The sequence below is a fragment of the Eutrigla gurnardus genome (genome assembly GCF_963514095.1).
Source record: "Eutrigla gurnardus genome assembly, chromosome: 9".
Lineage (NCBI taxonomy): Eukaryota > Metazoa > Chordata > Actinopteri > Perciformes > Triglidae > Eutrigla > Eutrigla gurnardus.
The window spans coordinates 29,076,600-29,093,618 of NC_139923.1; the positions used below are offsets into that span (position 1 = coordinate 29,076,600).

At 48.6% G+C, this 17,019-nt stretch overlaps 2 protein-coding genes across 5 annotated transcripts; one reads left to right on the forward strand and one right to left on the reverse strand.

The window, feature by feature from the left end:
- The first annotated feature begins 2,110 nt into the window (after positions 1-2,110).
- exoc3l1 (exocyst complex component 3-like 1) lies at positions 2,111-12,493 on the forward strand. Of its 4 annotated transcripts, XM_084017370.1 has the most exons (15): positions 2,114-2,324; positions 5,552-5,733; positions 5,827-6,046; positions 7,788-7,994; positions 8,286-8,503; positions 8,578-8,796; positions 9,314-9,384; positions 9,454-9,571; positions 9,665-9,790; positions 10,305-10,405; positions 10,488-10,604; positions 10,736-11,006; positions 11,087-11,242; positions 11,922-12,055; positions 12,147-12,493. In XM_084017370.1, the coding sequence occupies exons 1-15, from the start codon at positions 2,300-2,302 to the stop codon at positions 12,331-12,333; spliced, it is 2,352 nt and encodes a 783-aa protein (XP_083873496.1). In that variant the 5' UTR covers positions 2,114-2,299; the 3' UTR covers positions 12,334-12,493. The 4 variants fall into 4 exon arrangements, 3 of the variants coding, with proteins under 3 accessions (XP_083873495.1, XP_083873494.1, XP_083873496.1); XR_014597718.1 differs by having other exon boundaries at positions 2,111-2,324; positions 9,322-9,571; positions 12,147-12,162; XM_084017369.1 differs by having other exon boundaries at positions 2,112-2,324; positions 9,322-9,384; positions 10,736-11,242.
- A 154-nt stretch (positions 12,494-12,647) lies between these two features.
- On the reverse strand, positions 12,648-16,854 carry chmp1a (charged multivesicular body protein 1A). Its single transcript, XM_084017380.1, has 7 exons — positions 16,720-16,854; positions 15,732-15,751; positions 15,562-15,639; positions 14,773-14,919; positions 14,039-14,167; positions 13,747-13,940; positions 12,648-13,477 (listed from the first exon to the last, which is right to left on the reverse strand). The coding sequence occupies exons 1-7, from the start codon at positions 16,724-16,726 to the stop codon at positions 13,456-13,458; spliced, it is 597 nt and encodes a 198-aa protein (XP_083873506.1). The 5' UTR covers positions 16,727-16,854; the 3' UTR covers positions 12,648-13,455.
- Positions 16,855-17,019: the final 165 nt, after the last annotated feature.

The following is a 17,019-nucleotide window of genomic DNA, read 5'->3' on the forward strand; positions in this document are numbered from 1 at the left end:
GTATAGAAGTCTATGAGAAAATGGTCCTACTTCTCTCTGCTTCATTTAGACGGACCAGAAAGCAGGGGATGCTTTAGGGGGCGGGGCTTAACTGCTGATTGACAGGTCCATATAGAGTCCAACAGACCATCTGAATGCAGCTCAGGTTGTTAGAGCCAGAGACCAGCAGGGTGGCGGCCTTGGTGTCCTTTAGCGATGTGGTCCCACCCTGACAGGAATATATCTTGAACAAGATCCTGGTGAGTCGACCCCTCTTCCTGACCTGGCTGTGAAGGAAGTAGTTCCCATGTTAGTACACATTATATTAACATTTTCATGTTAATATCCTCCGGTCTTGAACTGTGATGACGCCAAGCTGAAGGTTCATCAGATCCACCCGTAGCCCCTCCTCAGTCCAAATATGGTCACTTCCTTCACTGGGAGCATCAATCCTAGAACTCGCAGCTTCAAAACCGTAGCAGGATGCGAGGACCTCCAGCAGGACACCAGGACCTCCACCAGGTCCTACAGCCTCCCCACATCGGGGTTTGTGCTACTTGGAACGCTGCCTGCTGAGTCTTGAAGAGATCCGGGAAGCTGGAAGGCGTAAACATGACGGCTGTCTTGATAAACAAACGTCCTCTGCGGTCCGACAGCTGCCGACCATCAGAGAGTCTGTTGTTGTTTCAGTGGACAGGAAACGCGTTTAGTTCAGGATCAACGTGGAGCTGGTCTACCTGTCGAAGCTTCATGATTCACTAGTGCTGGTATGAATGAACCCTGTCAAGTCCTTAAGAGGCTGAAAGTCTAAAAGCTGCTGAAATCACATGAAACCAGGAAATGGAAGGAATCTAATGATAAACTGGCACGGGGGTCTTTAGGGGGTCAGATTCAGACCAGAACAACCCAACACTGCTGAGCATTAATGCATTAATCTTCAGTTGAAGTTCATCACCTCTATAAGGTCCTAAAGGCTCTCCGGCCCCCCTAAACAGGTCTACGTGGGTCTCGAAGTGCCGTCTAATGGAGTCCATTAGGTCTTGGCTCCGTCGTGGTCCCGGCTCCTCTGGCTTCTAGACTAATGACTGGTGCATTATACAGACTCTCTTCCTGTAACTGTGTTTCCTTTCACAAGTCAAGACTCCCAAGAGGTTTTGTGGAAACCTCTTACCCCCCCCGGGGGGGTTGCTGGCCCCTCCCCTCAACATCTCTCTCTCTTCACTCTTTTATTTTCATGCCGATGTGAGACAAGTTCTTCTGAGGTCACCAGGACTGGAGTCTAGACCAGGGGACTGAAAGACCTGCTTTATAGCATGTTAATGAGGACTTAGAGAGCTGGTGGAGTCAGACTGGATGTTTCCTAGTCCTCAGTCTCTTTGCTAAGCTAAGCTAGCTATCGTCGTTCTCAGTGAACTAGATGGTAGACCAGATGCAGGTTTTTCTGGATCCTAGAGGTGCACGTCGATAAGACCATCTCGACTAAAGGTCCACTAGAACGAAGAAGAATTTATTTTCCCATCAGGCTGTGCTGCAGCAGCTCTTCTCAGCCTCCTGCCCCTCCCTACCTCCCAAAAGCCCTCTCTGCTCTGATTGGCCCTCTCTGCTGTGATTGGATCATCATGCCCCGCCCCCTCACCAGAACCAGATCCAGCTGTTGTTAAATTAAGTCCAGAAGAAGGACGTTTGACTCCACACTCAGCTCCTCTCTAGACTAGCTTTGTTGGAAGGCGGGGACAGATATTATGCTAATGAGGTACTTGGTGACATCACAACTTTCTACGGCGTCTGTATGAGTTTAGAAGGTCTCTGTGGGGGGGCAGGAACCCCCCCTTTTGGACCTGGACTCTAGACTTGGACTCTTTGGAGATGTTTTACATGAACAACAAACTAGAAACTCACTGAAGAAGAAGTCCTTTAAACTGCATCCGTTGTCATGGAGACAGCTGTTGACTGCTGATGAAGACGGTGAAAGCTGCCGTAAATACTTTTCTCTCATAGTATTTACCGTCTTCTCGACAGGCCCCTGAATGCATCTCCCAATCCTTCCCCTTCCTCCCTCCCTCCCCTCCCCCCAGCCCCCTCCCTTTCCTGTCTGAGGATGTGTGCGTGTGCGTGTGTCTGTGTGTGTGTGTGTGTGTGTGTGTGTGTGTGTGAGGGGAAAGAGGAAAGCCGTCAGTAGAATGGATATGTGCCCTCTCTCCTCCATGTGTTCTTCTTCTCCTCCTCTGTCTCACTCGTGTCCTCCCTCGCCCTCCTCCGACACCGTTGCACCCTGGGAAACCTCGGCGTCGGACACTCGGCGGCTGAACCCTGAACTTCCATGTCTGCAGGAGCCGAACCCGAAGGTGAGTGATCGAACGCACACTCTAGTAACGCTGCTGAGAGGCTGACACCCACTTCAGCTGGGAGCAACGGACTGGTTCCAGTATGGTGTTAATCCTGATGGATGGACTGGTTCCAGTATGGTGTTAATCCTGATTAATGAACTGGTTCCAGTATGGTGTTAATCCTGATGGATGGACTGGTTCCAGTATGGTGTTAATCCTGATTAATGGACTGGTTCCAGTATGGTGTTAATCCTGATTAATGAGCTGGTTCCAGTAGGGTGTTAATCCTGATGGATGGACTGGTTCCAGTATGGTGTTAATCCTGATTAATGAACTGGTTCCAGTATGGTGTTAATCCTGATGGATGGACTGGTTCCAGTATGGTGTTAATCCTGATTAATGAACTGGTTCCAGTATGGTGTTAATCCTGATTAATGAACTGGTTCCAGTATGGTGTTAATCCTGATTAATGAGCTGGTTCCAGTAGGGTGTTAATCCTGATGGATGGACTGGTTCCAGTATGGTGTTAATCCTGATTAATGAGCTGGTTCCAGTATGGTGTTAATCCTGATGGATGGACTGGTTCCAGTATGGTGTTAATCCTGATTACAGATGAATAAACTGGTTCCAGTATGGTGTTAATCCTGATTAATGGACTGGTTCCAGTATGGTGGTAATCCTGATTAATGAACTGGTTCCAGTATGGTGTTAATCCTGATGGATGGACTGGTTCCAGTATGGTGTTAATCCTGATGGATGGACTGGTTCCAGTATGGTTTTAATCCTGATTAATTAATTGTTCCAATATGGTTTTAATCCTGATGGATGGACTGGTTCCAGTATGGTTTTAATCCTGATTAATGAACTGGTTCCAGTATGGTTTTAATCCTGATTAATGAACTGGTTCCAGTATGGTGTTAATCCTGATTAATGAGCTGGTTCCAGTATGGTGTTAATCCTGATGGATGGACTGGTTCCAGTATGGTGTTAATCCTGATTACAGATGAATAAACTGGTTCCAGTATGGTGTTAATCCTGATTAATGGACTGGTTCCAGTATGGTGGTAATCCTGATTAATGAACTGGTTCCAGTATGGTGTTAATCCTGATGGATGGACTGGTTCCAGTATGGTGTTAATCCTGATGGATGGACTGGTTCCAGTATGGTTTTAATCCTGATTAATTAATTGTTCCAATATGGTTTTAATCCTGATGGATGGACTGGTTCCAGTATGGTTTTAATCCTGATGGATGAACTGGTTCCAGTATGGTGTTAATCCTGATGGATGAACTGGTTCCAGTATGGTGTTAATCCTGATTAATGAACTGGTTCCAGTATGGTTTTAATCCTGATTAATGAACTGGTTCCAGTATGGTGTTAATCCTGATTAATGGACTGGTTCCAGTATGGTTTTAATCCTGATTAATGAACTGGTTCCAGTATGGTTTTAATCCTGATTAATGAACTGGTTCCAGTATGGTGTTAATCCTGATGGATGAACTGGTTCCAGTATGGTGTTAATCCTGATTAATGGACTGGTTCCAGTATGGTTTTAATCCTGATTAATGAACTGGTTCCAGTATGGTGTTAATCCTGATTAATGAACTGGTTCCAGTATGGTGTTAATCCTGATGGATGGACTGGTTCCAGTATGGTGTTAATCCTGATGGATGGACTGGTTCCAGTATGGTGTTAATCCTGATGAATGAACTGGTTCCAGTATAGTTTTAATCCTGATTAATGAACTGGTTCCAGTATGGTGTTAATCCTGATGGATGAACTGGTTCCAGTATGGTGTTAATCCTGATTACAGATGGATAAACTGGTTCCAGTATGGTGTTAATCCTGATTAATGAACTGGTTCCAGTATGGTGTTAATCCTGATGGATGAACTGGTTCCAGTATGGTGTTAATCCTGATTACAGATGGATAAACTGGTTCCAGTATGGTGTTAATCCTGATTAATGAACTGGTTCCAGTATGGTGTTAATCCTGATTAATGGACTGGTTCCAGTATGGTGTTAATCCTGATGGATGAACTGGTTCCAGTATGGTGTTAATCCTGATGAATGAACTGGTTCCAGTATAGTTTTAATCCTGATGAATGAACTGGTTCCAGTATAGTTTTAATCCTGATTAATGAACTGGTTCCAGTATGGTGTTAATCCTGATGGATGAACTGGTTCCAGTATGGTTTTAATCCTGATGGATGAACTGGTTCCAGTATGGTGTTAATCCTGATTAATGAACTGGTTCCAGTATAGTTTTAATCCTGATTAATGAACTGGTTCCAGTATGGTGTTAATCCTGATTAATGAACTGGTTCCAGTATGGTGTTAATCCTGATTAATGAACTGGTTCCAGTATGGTGTTAATCCTGATTAATGAACTGGTTCCAGTATGGTGTTAATCCTGAGATCATTCATGTTGTGTATTGAAGTCGTAGAATTGTTAATTTCCCAGAATGCTTTAAGTGAGTTAAAGAGCTTGCGGACCGGTCAAAAATGTCTTTGGTGGAGGACGAGCTGCCGTCTCCATAGCAACAGGGCATTACCAAAAAACCCTGGAGGGCAGTAGTCAGTAAGTCACTGCTGTGTCGTCCTACCAAGCTTCCATGACTCAGAACTTTCCTGAATGTGAGCTCTAAGCTTCATTGTTGTGAAGAGACAGACGGGTGTCCCATGATGTCCTCGTGGTTGGTCTCCATGGTAACCAGAACATTTTACTGTCTAATCAGAGCCCTAGTGGACTCTAGGAGAATCACAGCCTTGTGAACCTTTTAAAGAATTGAATTCATCTTCAGCTTCTCAACTTTCAGATGAAGTTCGACCTGATGTCTGACCCCCACCCCCCTAACAAAGACCAAATCCAGGTCCATGTGGGTCTGAGACGGTTCAGACATGACCTTCGTGCTCACAGTTATAACGGTGATCTGGTTGGTGGCTCAGATGGTATCAGTCGGCGAGCTGGGAGGACATTTGGGGAGTTATGACATCATCAGGGTGTAAATGGGCAACACATTGCAAAAAAACAAATGATGTAATACATAATCCCCAGACGGGGAACCAACCGTGACCACGTCACACTAGATTCAAACCGCTGTCAAACCTAATTGTCTCTTCTTCTACAGTTTAATACACGTTCTCATCCAGTTGGGGTTGAGGTGGCGACCACATGCGTGTCAAATGTAATACAAGCTGTCTTGTTAGTTAAAAATCACCTCGTTATTCTGTCCTGATGTCAGGCGTGGGGGCGGGGCCGAAGGCAGAGGCGTGGCCGGAGGTGGAGCGGGCCGAGTGTTTGGCCCGCGGCGCGGCCCTGAAGTGGGCGTCGGTAGTCTTCTGTCGGCCGGAGCATCTGGACCGACTCGGCCACTACAAGAAGAGAGAGAGCCAGAGGACCTCCTCCATCCACACCAGACTCAAGGTGACATCATCACATACACGCTATTACATCACCATGTGACCTCACGCTATTCAACGCACTCGCCGTAGTAACCGGTGCTGCTTTCCTTTCCAGTCCATGGTCCAGTCCTACCTGGAGGGGGTGGGATGGGGTCTGCAGCAGCTCCGGGAGGCCCGGACCGAGCTGAACCAGGTCTCGCATGCTCTGAGGAGTGCAGGCCTGGAGTCCAATGAAAACGCAGACGGGGTGAAGCCTCTGGAGAGGCTGAGAGAAGTTTCTGTCAGCCACCGTCAGCTCCTGGCGGCCGTCAGCAACCTGCCACGCCTTTACTCTGGTGAGGTCACGCCTTTACTCTGGTGAGGTCACGCCTTTACTCTGGTGAGGTCACGCCTTTACTCTGGTGAGGTCACGCCTTTACTCTGGTGAGGTCACCCCTTTACTTTGGTGAGGTCACGCCTTTACTCTGGTGAGGTCACGCCTTTACTCTGGTGAGGTCACGCCTTTACTCTGGTGAGGTCACCCCTTTACTCTGGTGAGGTCACGCCTTTACTCTGGTGAGGTCATGCCTTTACTCTGGTGAGGTCACACCTTTACTTTGGTGAGGTCACGCCTTTACTCTGGTGAGGTCACGCCTTTACTCTGGTGAGGTCACACCTTTACTTTGGTGAGGTCACGCCTTTACTCTGGTGAGGCCACGCCTTTACTCTGGTGAGGTCACGCCTTTACTCTGGTGAGGTCACGCCTTTACTCTGGTGAGGTCATGCCTTTACTCTGGTGAGGTCACGCCTTTACTTTGGAGAGGTCACGCCTTTACTCTGGTGAGGTCATGCCTTTACTCTGGTGAGGTCACGCCTTTACTTTGGAGAGGTCACGCCTTTACTCTGGTGAGGTCATGCCTTTACTCTGGTGAGGTCACGCCTTTACTTTGGAGAGGTCACGCCTTTACTCTGGTGAGGTCACACCTTTACTCTGGTGAGGTCATGCCTTTACTCTGGTGAGGTCACGCCTTTACTCTGGTGAGGTCACGCCTTTACTTTGGAGAGGTCACGCCTTTACTCTGGTGAGGTCACACCTTTACTCTGGTGAGGTCACACCTTTACTCTGGAGAGGTCACGCCTTTACTCTGGAGAGGTCATGCCTTTACTCTGGTGAGGTCACACCTTTACTCTGGTGAGGTCACACCTTTACTTTGGTGAGGTCACGCCTTTACTCTGGTGAGGCCACGCCTTTACTCTGGTGAGGTCACGCCTTTACTCTGGTGAGGTCACGCCTTTACTCTGGTGAGGTCATGCCTTTACTCTGGTGAGGTCACGCCTTTACTTTGGAGAGGTCACGCCTTTACTCTGGTGAGGTCATGCCTTTACTCTGGTGAGGTCACGCCTTTACTTTGGAGAGGTCACGCCTTTACTCTGGTGAGGTCATGCCTTTACTCTGGTGAGGTCACGCCTTTACTTTGGAGAGGTCACGCCTTTACTCTGGTGAGGTCACACCTTTACTCTGGTGAGGTCATGCCTTTACTCTGGTGAGGTCACGCCTTTACTCTGGTGAGGTCACGCCTTTACTTTGGAGAGGTCACGCCTTTACTCTGGTGAGGTCACGCCTTTACTCTGGTGAGGTCACGCCTTTACTTTGGAGAGGTCACGCCTTTACTCTGGTGAGGTCACGCCTTTACTCTGGTGAGGTCACGCCTTTACTCTGGTGAGGTCACGCCTTTACTCTGGAGAGGTCACGCCTTTACTCTGGAGAGGTCACGCCTTTACTCTGGAGAGGTCACGCCTTTACTCTGGTGAGGTCACGCCTTTACTCTGGAGAGGTCACACCTTTACTCTGGAGAGGTCACGCCTTTACTCTGGAGAGGTCACGCCTTTACTCTGGAGAGGTCACACCTTTACTTTGGAGAGGTCCCTCATCACGCTTTTACTTTGGTGAGGTCCCTCATCATGCCTTTACTCTGGTGAGGCTTGTAGAACTTCCTGCTGGGATCCAAACTCTATAAGTGTGTTCATGTTGGGTCAGATGTAGAACGTTCTTCTTCAGTCTAACGTTCATTGCTCCTCCTCCTCCGCCCGCTGCAGTGCGGAGCATGGTGCTGGAGACGGAGCGCCTGGTGGAGTCCCGGCGGCTGCTGGAGGCCCACGCCCGGCTGATGGAGCTGGAGCGCTGGCAGGATGACGTCCTGTGGCAGCTCCACGGGGGGACGGCAGGAAGTGACCTCAGCGCCGAAGACGAGGAGCTGGTGGCCAAATACTTCAGTGGGGTCGGGCAGCTGGTGGACGCCCTGGGTAAGGAGATCCACATATATATATATATATATATATATATATATATATATATATATAATATTATTCTGATAAAAACATGTCAGTGGTTTGATAGCAAGTTGTTCTGCTGCCCCCAAGTGGCCAAAAGGAGAAAATAAAGAATCTACAGCATCATAATAAAGAATAAGAACGGTATTGAAAATGTCATGTCACTATTATCCTGACAAAATGTCCTCACCACCTGTCTGTCTGCCCTCACCTGTCTGGGTGTCCTCACCACCTGTCTGTCTGCCCTCACCTGTCTGTCTGCAGGGAAGGAGCTGTGGGCCGTGGTGAGCAGCGCTCTGGCTCTGGCTCGACAGAACCCCACGCCGTTCGTGTCGGCGGTGAGGATCGTGGAGCGGGAGGAGGCCCTGGACCGAGCTCTCCTGGAGGAGAGAGGGGGGACCAGGGGGGGTGGCGGGACCAGGACCAGCACCAGGACCCTGCCCCCGGGTCGCCCTCGCTGCTGGAGGGCGAGCTTCTTCCAGGTCAGCAACCACAACGACGTCTCCTGTTTTTGACCTTTGCTCAGCCGTGTGTCACGGTCCTGACTCGGTTCCAGGTCCTGGAGGAGGCGGTCTCGGCGCGGTTCCGCAGCGTCTCCTACCTGCACACGCGTGGACCCGGTCTAGCGGGTCACCTGTCTGCCCTCCAGCACGGTGTCATGGCCGACCTGGCCACCGTACGCCACCTGCTGGAGCACTGCGTCCCCCCGCATTACTGCCTGACGGGCGCCTACCTGAGGGCCAGCCACCGCTGTTTACACGCTCACCTGGCTCAGGTGAGTGGACTGCTGCCCCCCCCCACACACACACACACACACACACACACACACACACACACACACACACTCACCTTATACAAATACAGGTGATTCTCTGTTAAAGTGTTACAACATCCACCAGCTACGTCACATAAAACCTCCTTTCAGCCCAAATTCCAGCTAGAAGCTCAGCTCTTGGAAGGAACTACTTTTCCAGGCGTAATAACATTCAGGTCTCTTGGCTCTGGTGTGATTGACAGCTCAGAGGGAGGAGTCAAAATATAAAGGAGGTTAACGATTGGCTGATAGTTAGACCTCAGACCGTCAGCCTCGTACTGATACGAATCAACTTCTCCCAGTACATCTTCTTCATATTCATACTGGGAGTGTTGCTGGTCTTTAGAGCACCACTAGCGCCCCCTGCTGGCAGGATGTCCCTCTGAGCTTTTTACCGCCACATTCACGAGTCGGTGACGAAGTCGGCTTCTGTTTGGCAGTTTGTTTGACCCCCGTGTAAGAGATCCTTGTGGTCTAGGTGAGTAGCTGGGACCTGGAGAGCGGGGAGATCTTTGCCGTGCTCAACTGGGTGGTCCACATCTACAACAGGTGAGGGTCTGGTTCAGTCTGGGGGGGTCAGGGGTCGGACCTCAGTGTGACCCGTGTTTGGTTCTGCAGCCAGGACATGATGGGTCATCCAGAGCTGCAGACCGAGATGGAGAAGGTCCACCAGGGGCCCCTGATCTCCTCCGAGGGTCTGGAGCAGCTGCACCACAAATATGTGCAGAGTGTTCGGGTGAGTTCTGGTCCTGGAAGACACAATCTGACCTCTGACCTCGAGTTTAGGGTCATCAAATTTGAATGTATGTGCGTGTGGTTGCGGCTCCAGAAGAGTGTGTCCGAGTGGATGCAGAAGGCCCTCCAGGTGGAGCTGCAGGACTGGCAGAGAGACCAGGAACCAGATACAGACCACGAGGGCTTCTACCAGACCAGCCTGCCCACCATCATCACTCAGGTCCACACACACACACACACACACACACATACATACACATATACACACACACACACACACACACACACACACATATACACACACACACACACACACACACACACATACACACACACACACACACACACACATATACACACACACACACACACACATATACACACACACACACACACACACACACACATACACACACACATACATACACATACACACACACATACATACACATACACACACACACACACACACACACACACACACACACACACATACATATATACACACACACACACACACACACACATATATACACACACACACACACACACACACACACACACACACACACACATATACACACACACACACACACACACACACACACACACACACACACACATATACACACACAGACACACACACACACACACACACACACACACATATACACACACACATATACACACATGTGGTTCTGTGTTACATGTGGATCTGCTTGGCTGGTCTGTAGATGCTGGAGGAGAACGCCCGGGTGGCTCTGATGATCGGAGAGTCCCTGCGAGACCAGACCATACAGATGGGACTCTACGAGATGGAGAACCTCCTCAACAGGTCTGTTGCTCCAGGCTGCCTGTCGGCCATCTTTGTTTCAGCTGCATCAGATGGCGAGTCGCTCACTTCACCTCCTCCACAGGTTCCGAGAAGCTCTGGTGGAGTTCGGGAAGGAGCATCGCAGAGACCCGGGCAACAGCAAAGACAAGTTCTACCTCCACTACCTGCTGGCCTCCATCAGCAACTGCATCATCCTCAAGTGAGGGGGGGGGGGGGAAGATAGGAGGGAAGGAGAGAATGATGGAGGGAAGGAAAGGAGAGCTTGTGATGGCGTGACAGAGAGCTAGAAGCCACGTCCAGACCCTCATGAGGTCTATTGTGTCCCCCCAGGAAGTCCACAGAGAGCCTGCAGCAGCAGCAGTCGCCCCGGTCGCCAGGCCAGCTGTCCCGGACTCCTCCCAACCCTCTGGCGGCTCTGGACCGGGCAGTGAGACGGGCGTGTCGCCTGGTGATGGATCAGCTCCTGCTGGACCTTCAGCCTCTCCTCCCAGGCCTGCTGACCCGACCCTGGCTGGTCCAGGGAGACCCCACCCCCAAACTCTGCCGGGTCCTGGAGCGCCACCTGGAGCTGTACGGCCGTGTCCGACCCCCCTGCAGACAGGTCTCACCTCTCTCAGTCGAGCTGCTGGTCTTTGGTGGATGAAGTCTCTGATCCCGGGTCTGTTCTTCTCCCCCATGCAGCGTCTGCAGGAGGAGGCCCAGTGGCTGCTGGTGGTGGAGTACGTCAGGGCTCTGATGCAGAGGAGGCTGGTGTGTCGCGGAGCCGAGGACAGGAAGCAGCTGGCCCAGCGGGTGGTCCAGGACGACCAGCAGTTCAGAGAAATCCTCCACGGTCTGGTGAGGCGTTCAGGAACACTCCGTATCATAACGTACTAAATGAACATCATGCTGGATTGAAGAAGACTTGAAACTAGAGATTGAGACCATAAACTCATGTTTACAATGTTTACTGAGATAATACATCAAGAGAGAAGTAGGACCATTTTCTCATAGACTTCTATACAACCAGAGAGGAGTCGCCCCCTGGTGGCCAGCAGGGAGAAGTAGGACCATTTTCTCATAGACTTCTATACAACCAGAGAGGAGTCGCCCCCTGGTGGCCAGCAGAGAGAAGTAGGACCATTTTCTCATAGACTTCTATACAACCAGAGACGAGTCGCCCCCTGGTGGCCAGCAGAGAGAAGTAGGACCATTTTCTCATAGACTTCTATACAACCAGATAGGAGTCGCCCCCTGGTGGCCAGCAGAGAGAAGTAGGACCATTTTCTCATAGACTTCTATACAAGCAGAGAGGAGGTGCCCCCTGGTGGCCAGCAGAGAGAAGTAGGACCATTTTCTCATAGACTTCTATACAAGCAGAGAGGAGTCGCCCCCTGGTGGCCAGCAGAGAGAAGTAGGACCATTTTCTCATAGACTTCTATACAACCAGAGAGGAGTCGCCCCCTGGTGGCCAGCAGGGAGAAGACAGTTTAAGGACCTGCAGGGTCTCCTGGTCTCAGTTCTAGTATGTGTGCAGGACGGTGAAGGACCAGTCCCTGAAGTGAACCCCTTGGCCCTGCTGCCGGTCCTGGCTGACTTCATCCGACTGAAAGACCCCGGCATGCTGCCTCTGGAGGTCTCTGGACTGGCAGCCCAGTACCCGGACATCAGGTAGTCTGACCCTGCTAGTAGTGTCGTGGTTATATTTCTTATTTATTAAAATCTGTTATAATATTAGTTTTTACTGCGGTCTGGTCCCCAGTGAGGAGCACGTGTCCGTCCTGCTGGACGTCCGAGGCGACGTCTCCAGGGACGTCCGAGGGTCTGTGCTGGACCTGCTGGAGCGGAGCGCCCCCCCTCTGCCTGCAGGGTACCGGCCCATCTTCACCGACATCCTGGTGCCCCCCCCCACCATGGCCTTCTGTCTGTCCTCCGCCAAGTGTGCCTGAGCCGGCTCCAGCAGTACGTTACTTCAGCTCTACTGATGGTTTGAATGGAAGAAATGTATTTATTCTATTTATGGATGACTTTTCTGACGCTTCCTTATGAATAGCGATACTTCCCTCGTTCTACATACATGTTTTAATAAATGCAGAATAAAGCAAACTTATTTTTGAATTCACGTATTGATTGGATTTAGTTCCCAGTGATTCTAAACAGAAGAAAAACCCAATAAGAGTCCCACTATCCCTCCCACGCCGGTCGCCATAGTAACTGATTAGATACATATAAACAGACATTAATGGTTAATAAAAGACTGTCAGAGAGCAGAAGATTTTTATTTCAACAAGATTAATATAGAAAACAAAAAGTGCTGCAAAGTCTGCTGCCTTTAAAAGAAACTCTGATCCATGATCAGGGGGGGGGGCTCTGATGTCAGGAACAGGAAGTAGGAGGTAAACATAGAAAATATCCAGCATGTTCATCCCTCACTACTCCTGCACGGCTTCAGGATGGTCTGAGACAGGCGGGGGGGTAAAAGAGATAACAAATGGCAGCTCGCACTGAAAGGCAGAAACCCCTCCAGCTCTAAAGGAAATGGAACGTTCCTGGCGGCGGCGGCGGCGCTGCTCTCTGAGCGGCCGTCCTTCAGGCACCGGCGGGGGAAGCAGCTACTCGAGCAACTGATCCCAACATAAGGCGTTCAAAGCAAAACACAAAAAGGTCTGAATGCAGGTTTGAGAGAAATAATCAAGAGAGCAACACACACAGAGGGGAGGGGCTGTAAACAGTGTTGTGATGATGTCACGACGCGGCGGGCGTGACACTTGTTTTCCTTCGAGTCTCCCCGACAGAAACAAAAACATGGAGAAACATACTGAACCCCGTATGACTGCTGCTTATTAAAACTCTTTATAAAGTATACAGCGGGTAAAATATCATTTTCATACATCCGAAAGCGTGAGGAGGAGAAGAAGGAGAACTGAGATCTGACGGGGAGGAGAGGAGGAGGGATCCAGGACTTGTGTGTGTTTCCAGAGCTGATGTCGGTAATTGATCGGCTCGTTAAGTCCTCCTGATCAATAGAAACACACGGCTCCTCCGTTGAACCTTCACCTCCTGGACGAGCCTCAGTTCCTCAGAGCAGCCAACCTGCAAACACACCAGAGGGTTCAGTATGTGGACTCATTCCTTCATTCTGATTCTTGACCTGATGTCTGACCCCCGAAAGACCCTCTGACCCCTTAAAACTGGTCCATGTGGGTCTGAGAGGGTTAATCAACCATCAAAGTAGGACTAATACAGAAATACTTGCAGCTCCATCCCAAACAACAAAAGAAAATCCACACACACAGATGCTGTAACCCGGTGGTTCTGGGATGTAACAGGGTCTGGTACTGGGTCCAGATCCGGGTCCTTACCGTCGGGACAGCAGATCCTCCCTCTCCTGGCTCCGGGAGCTCTCGGCGCCCACCGAGGTGGCCCCCGCAGGCAGCTGGCTGAGCTGGTCCATCACCTCCAGGCCGCTCTCCTCCGCTATCTGGTGGATCAGGTCGTCCACTTGTTCCTGAGGCGTGGTCAGCGTCATGGCCGAGCTCATGGAGTCCTCCATCACCTGGTGGAGGAGGGGGGGCGGACCGGGTGAGTTCAGGACTGGGTTTACGTTCTTACTTATTTGATCCCTTGTGATAAATAAAGTGTGCAGCCACTCACGGAGGTGTGGACGTCGAGGTTCTGGACTTGGCTCTCAAACTTCTCCATGACGGCCGAGACCTTCTGGAGATCCATGGAGTTCAGAGCTTTGTCCAGAGCTTTGGTCACCTGACCCATGTTTTTGGTCACCTGGTAGGAGAAAGAAAGCCTCATTTATCTCATTCTGGAAAACAGGTTCGACGTGGTGATACAGCAGGGGTCCTACGCCTCTCCCAAAGTCACATTCAAGCACTTTTCAAGGTGCATTTCCATGCTTTTCCAGCCCCTTCCAGCTGTGGTAAACTCCATATTTGTACCAATCCAATGGTCAGTATTCAGTCTACTTATTCTGTCACTTGTTCATCACATTAAATGAGATGTTCTTGTCCTCTAAACAACCAACATGATGTTTGGAGACAGCTTTTTACAGAAGGACCACAAATGAAAGGAAAACTAATTCCACTAACAGATCCACAGAAATATAATCACCAACTATTTCCATCATCTGTTCATCATCAAAAGTCATTTTTCATAAAGAAATGTCAGAAAATGCTGTTTTCAGTCCCTCAAATATGGAGATCTTCTTTTCTCTGTTCTATCATAGATGTCATCACATACAACACACATTTCAAGACCTTTATTCTAAATCCAAGCACTTGAAAGCCTGGAAAACACCACACTAAAATTGTTTTCAAGGATTTCCAGCCCCTGTAGGAACCCTGTGTACAGCGCTGCACTTTGAGGCCGTAACGTACCGCCTTCATGGTGACGGCCGTCTGGACCTTGGAGGCGACCGCGTCGACCCGGGACGCCATGCGCAGCCAGTTCAGACCTTCGTTCTTCTTCCGGATGGCGTTCTCTGCGTAAACTCTGGCACATTCTACGTTCTTCTGCTGCAACGCCTGGCGAGGACACGGAGACAGACGTGAGACTCAAAAACCTTCAGCATAATTCATCATCTAATCATCTGTCAGACTGACACACCAGTGTGTAGTCTTTACGTTACACACTAACGATCATCTTCATCATGGATTCTTTACGGGACGAGATGGTTTTTTATCGCGATTAAAAAACACTCGATAAGTTGATCTGGATGAATCTCCAGAAGAGAAGAACAGAGTCTGGTCTAAAAGAATGATAACATGGTGATGAAAACTGCAAACTCTGGTCTCTGCATTACAAAAAATATGAATGAATTAAACTGAATTATTATTATATTTAAATAAGCCACAGCTGTAGCTCAGGCTGCCTGATGACAGCAGGGCAGTAATCTTTTAAATCACTTTAAAATAACACTTTGATTGCGTCTTGAAAACTGTCGTTCACATTAATATGATAATAATTGCAACAGTAATAAAACAGCAGCGTCCTGCGTGTTTCAGAAGCCTGTTGGACCTGAAATATGTAACAACAAATCACTCACTCATGACGATAGTGACTCATCGGCTTCACACAACAACCATGCTGACGTTGTGCTGCCCCCTGCTGGCGATGTCTGTCCCGTTCACCTTCCTGTTACCTTTATTTGAAGCCCGTTTGCTCACCTTCTTGACCTTGGCCTGCTCCTTGTCAGAATCCTTCTCGGCCTTCTTGGCCAGTCGCTCGAGCTGCTTGGAGGTGAACTGGGAACAGAGAGAAACACGAGCAGGACATGAATAATTCATCCACGGCTGAGTTCTGCTGCTATGGATGAAAGCTTTTCACGGAGGCATACCTTCAGCTGGAAGAGAGTGTCTGTGGAGACATAAACACAGGATGCAACATGCTCAGTGAACGTCAGTAAAACATGGGCTTCTCTGCAGACAAACTGAGACGAGTCATTTCACTGACAAACAGGGAATCGTATTAAAGAGTAAACGACTATTCTAGCTCCAGCATCTGTTTACGGGATTTAGATTATGTCAAAATGAATACACAAAGTAAAATATTACACAACTAGAAAGCACAGAGATATATGAATTACATTATTTTTGACATGTCTGAAAAGTAGTGGGAAGAAGTATACACTTTATATAAAAGTTGTAAAGCACTAATAACCTAAATGATCTACTTGTGTTGTGTTTTTGCTGACGCCCAAAGTCTTGGACCTTTAAGAACATGTAAATATCTATATAAACTCTGCGTGGTAAGGTTTTCTGGTATTTTTCAATAGTGTGTGTTTAGCATGTCCTGTCCATGGTGTAAGTGGATCTTCCTCTGGTGCTCTTTGTAATAAAAACGTAATTTAATTTTAAAAAAAACTGTGAAAAGTGAATTATTTTATTATTATTATTTGATGTATTATCTTGTTTTTTTTATAGAGTTCAATTAAAATGCGCCACAAAATATAATCCAGTAAATATGTACTATGAATGACTGAATACGACCTGGAAAAACACGTAGGTGATATCTTTCAGTTATAAGTGCTAATGAAAGTGTCTGAAAGTAAAGCTACATTGATCAGAATGGGAAAGCTGTGACATTCTGAATATAATTAATAATGTCATAAAAGATATTAAATCAAACCAAAGAGTCAAATGAGACGTGAAGTCTGTCAAACTAACAGTTTAGACGCGATAAACGTTTAAATCAAAACAGGTCTGTCAGCTAACCTAGCTAGCACAGCTAGCCTAGCCCACCAACCAAGCTAACAGGCAAACTAGCTATCGAACTAGCTTATCGATCATCAGCTTAGTGACGACACCGATCGATACGCGACATACCATCCATGTCAAGATGATTCCAGGTGATCACGGGGAAGAAAAACAACGATAAGCTCCGCGGCGGCAGCCTCGTCTCGGTTTGTTTTGATGGACGGGGCACGGCACTTCCGGGTCCAGGAGTAGTCACGTGACTAGAATTCCTCCTCCTCCTTCTTCTTCTTCTTCTTCTTCTTCTTGAGTAGCAAAGTGTCGGTTCGGATTAAACTTTTGAGATGCGGGCAAAACAAAACAAATACAATTAGAATTAAATATATATATATATATAATATATACATATATATTATTATTATTTTATTATCA

Excerpts from the sequence above, each read along its gene's own strand:
- exoc3l1 (XM_084017368.1), top strand. The coding sequence starts at position 2,300 with ATGTCTGCAGGAGCCGAACCCGAAG. Across the intron at positions 7,995-8,285 it reads GCAGCTGGTGGACGCCCTGG|GGAAGGAGCTGTGGGCCGTG; the intron begins GTAAGGAGATCC and ends GTCTGTCTGCAG. Across the intron at positions 10,605-10,735 it reads AGCAACTGCATCATCCTCAA|GAAGTCCACAGAGAGCCTGC; the intron begins GTGAGGGGGGGG and ends GTGTCCCCCCAG.
- chmp1a (XM_084017380.1), bottom strand. Across the intron at positions 14,920-15,561 it reads AGCAGGCCAAGGTCAAGAAG|GCGTTGCAGCAGAAGAACGT; the intron begins GTGAGCAAACGG and ends TGTCCTCGCCAG. Across the intron at positions 13,478-13,746 it reads GAGGATCTGCTGTCCCGACG|GTTGGCTGCTCTGAGGAACT; the intron begins GTAAGGACCCGG and ends GTGTGTTTGCAG.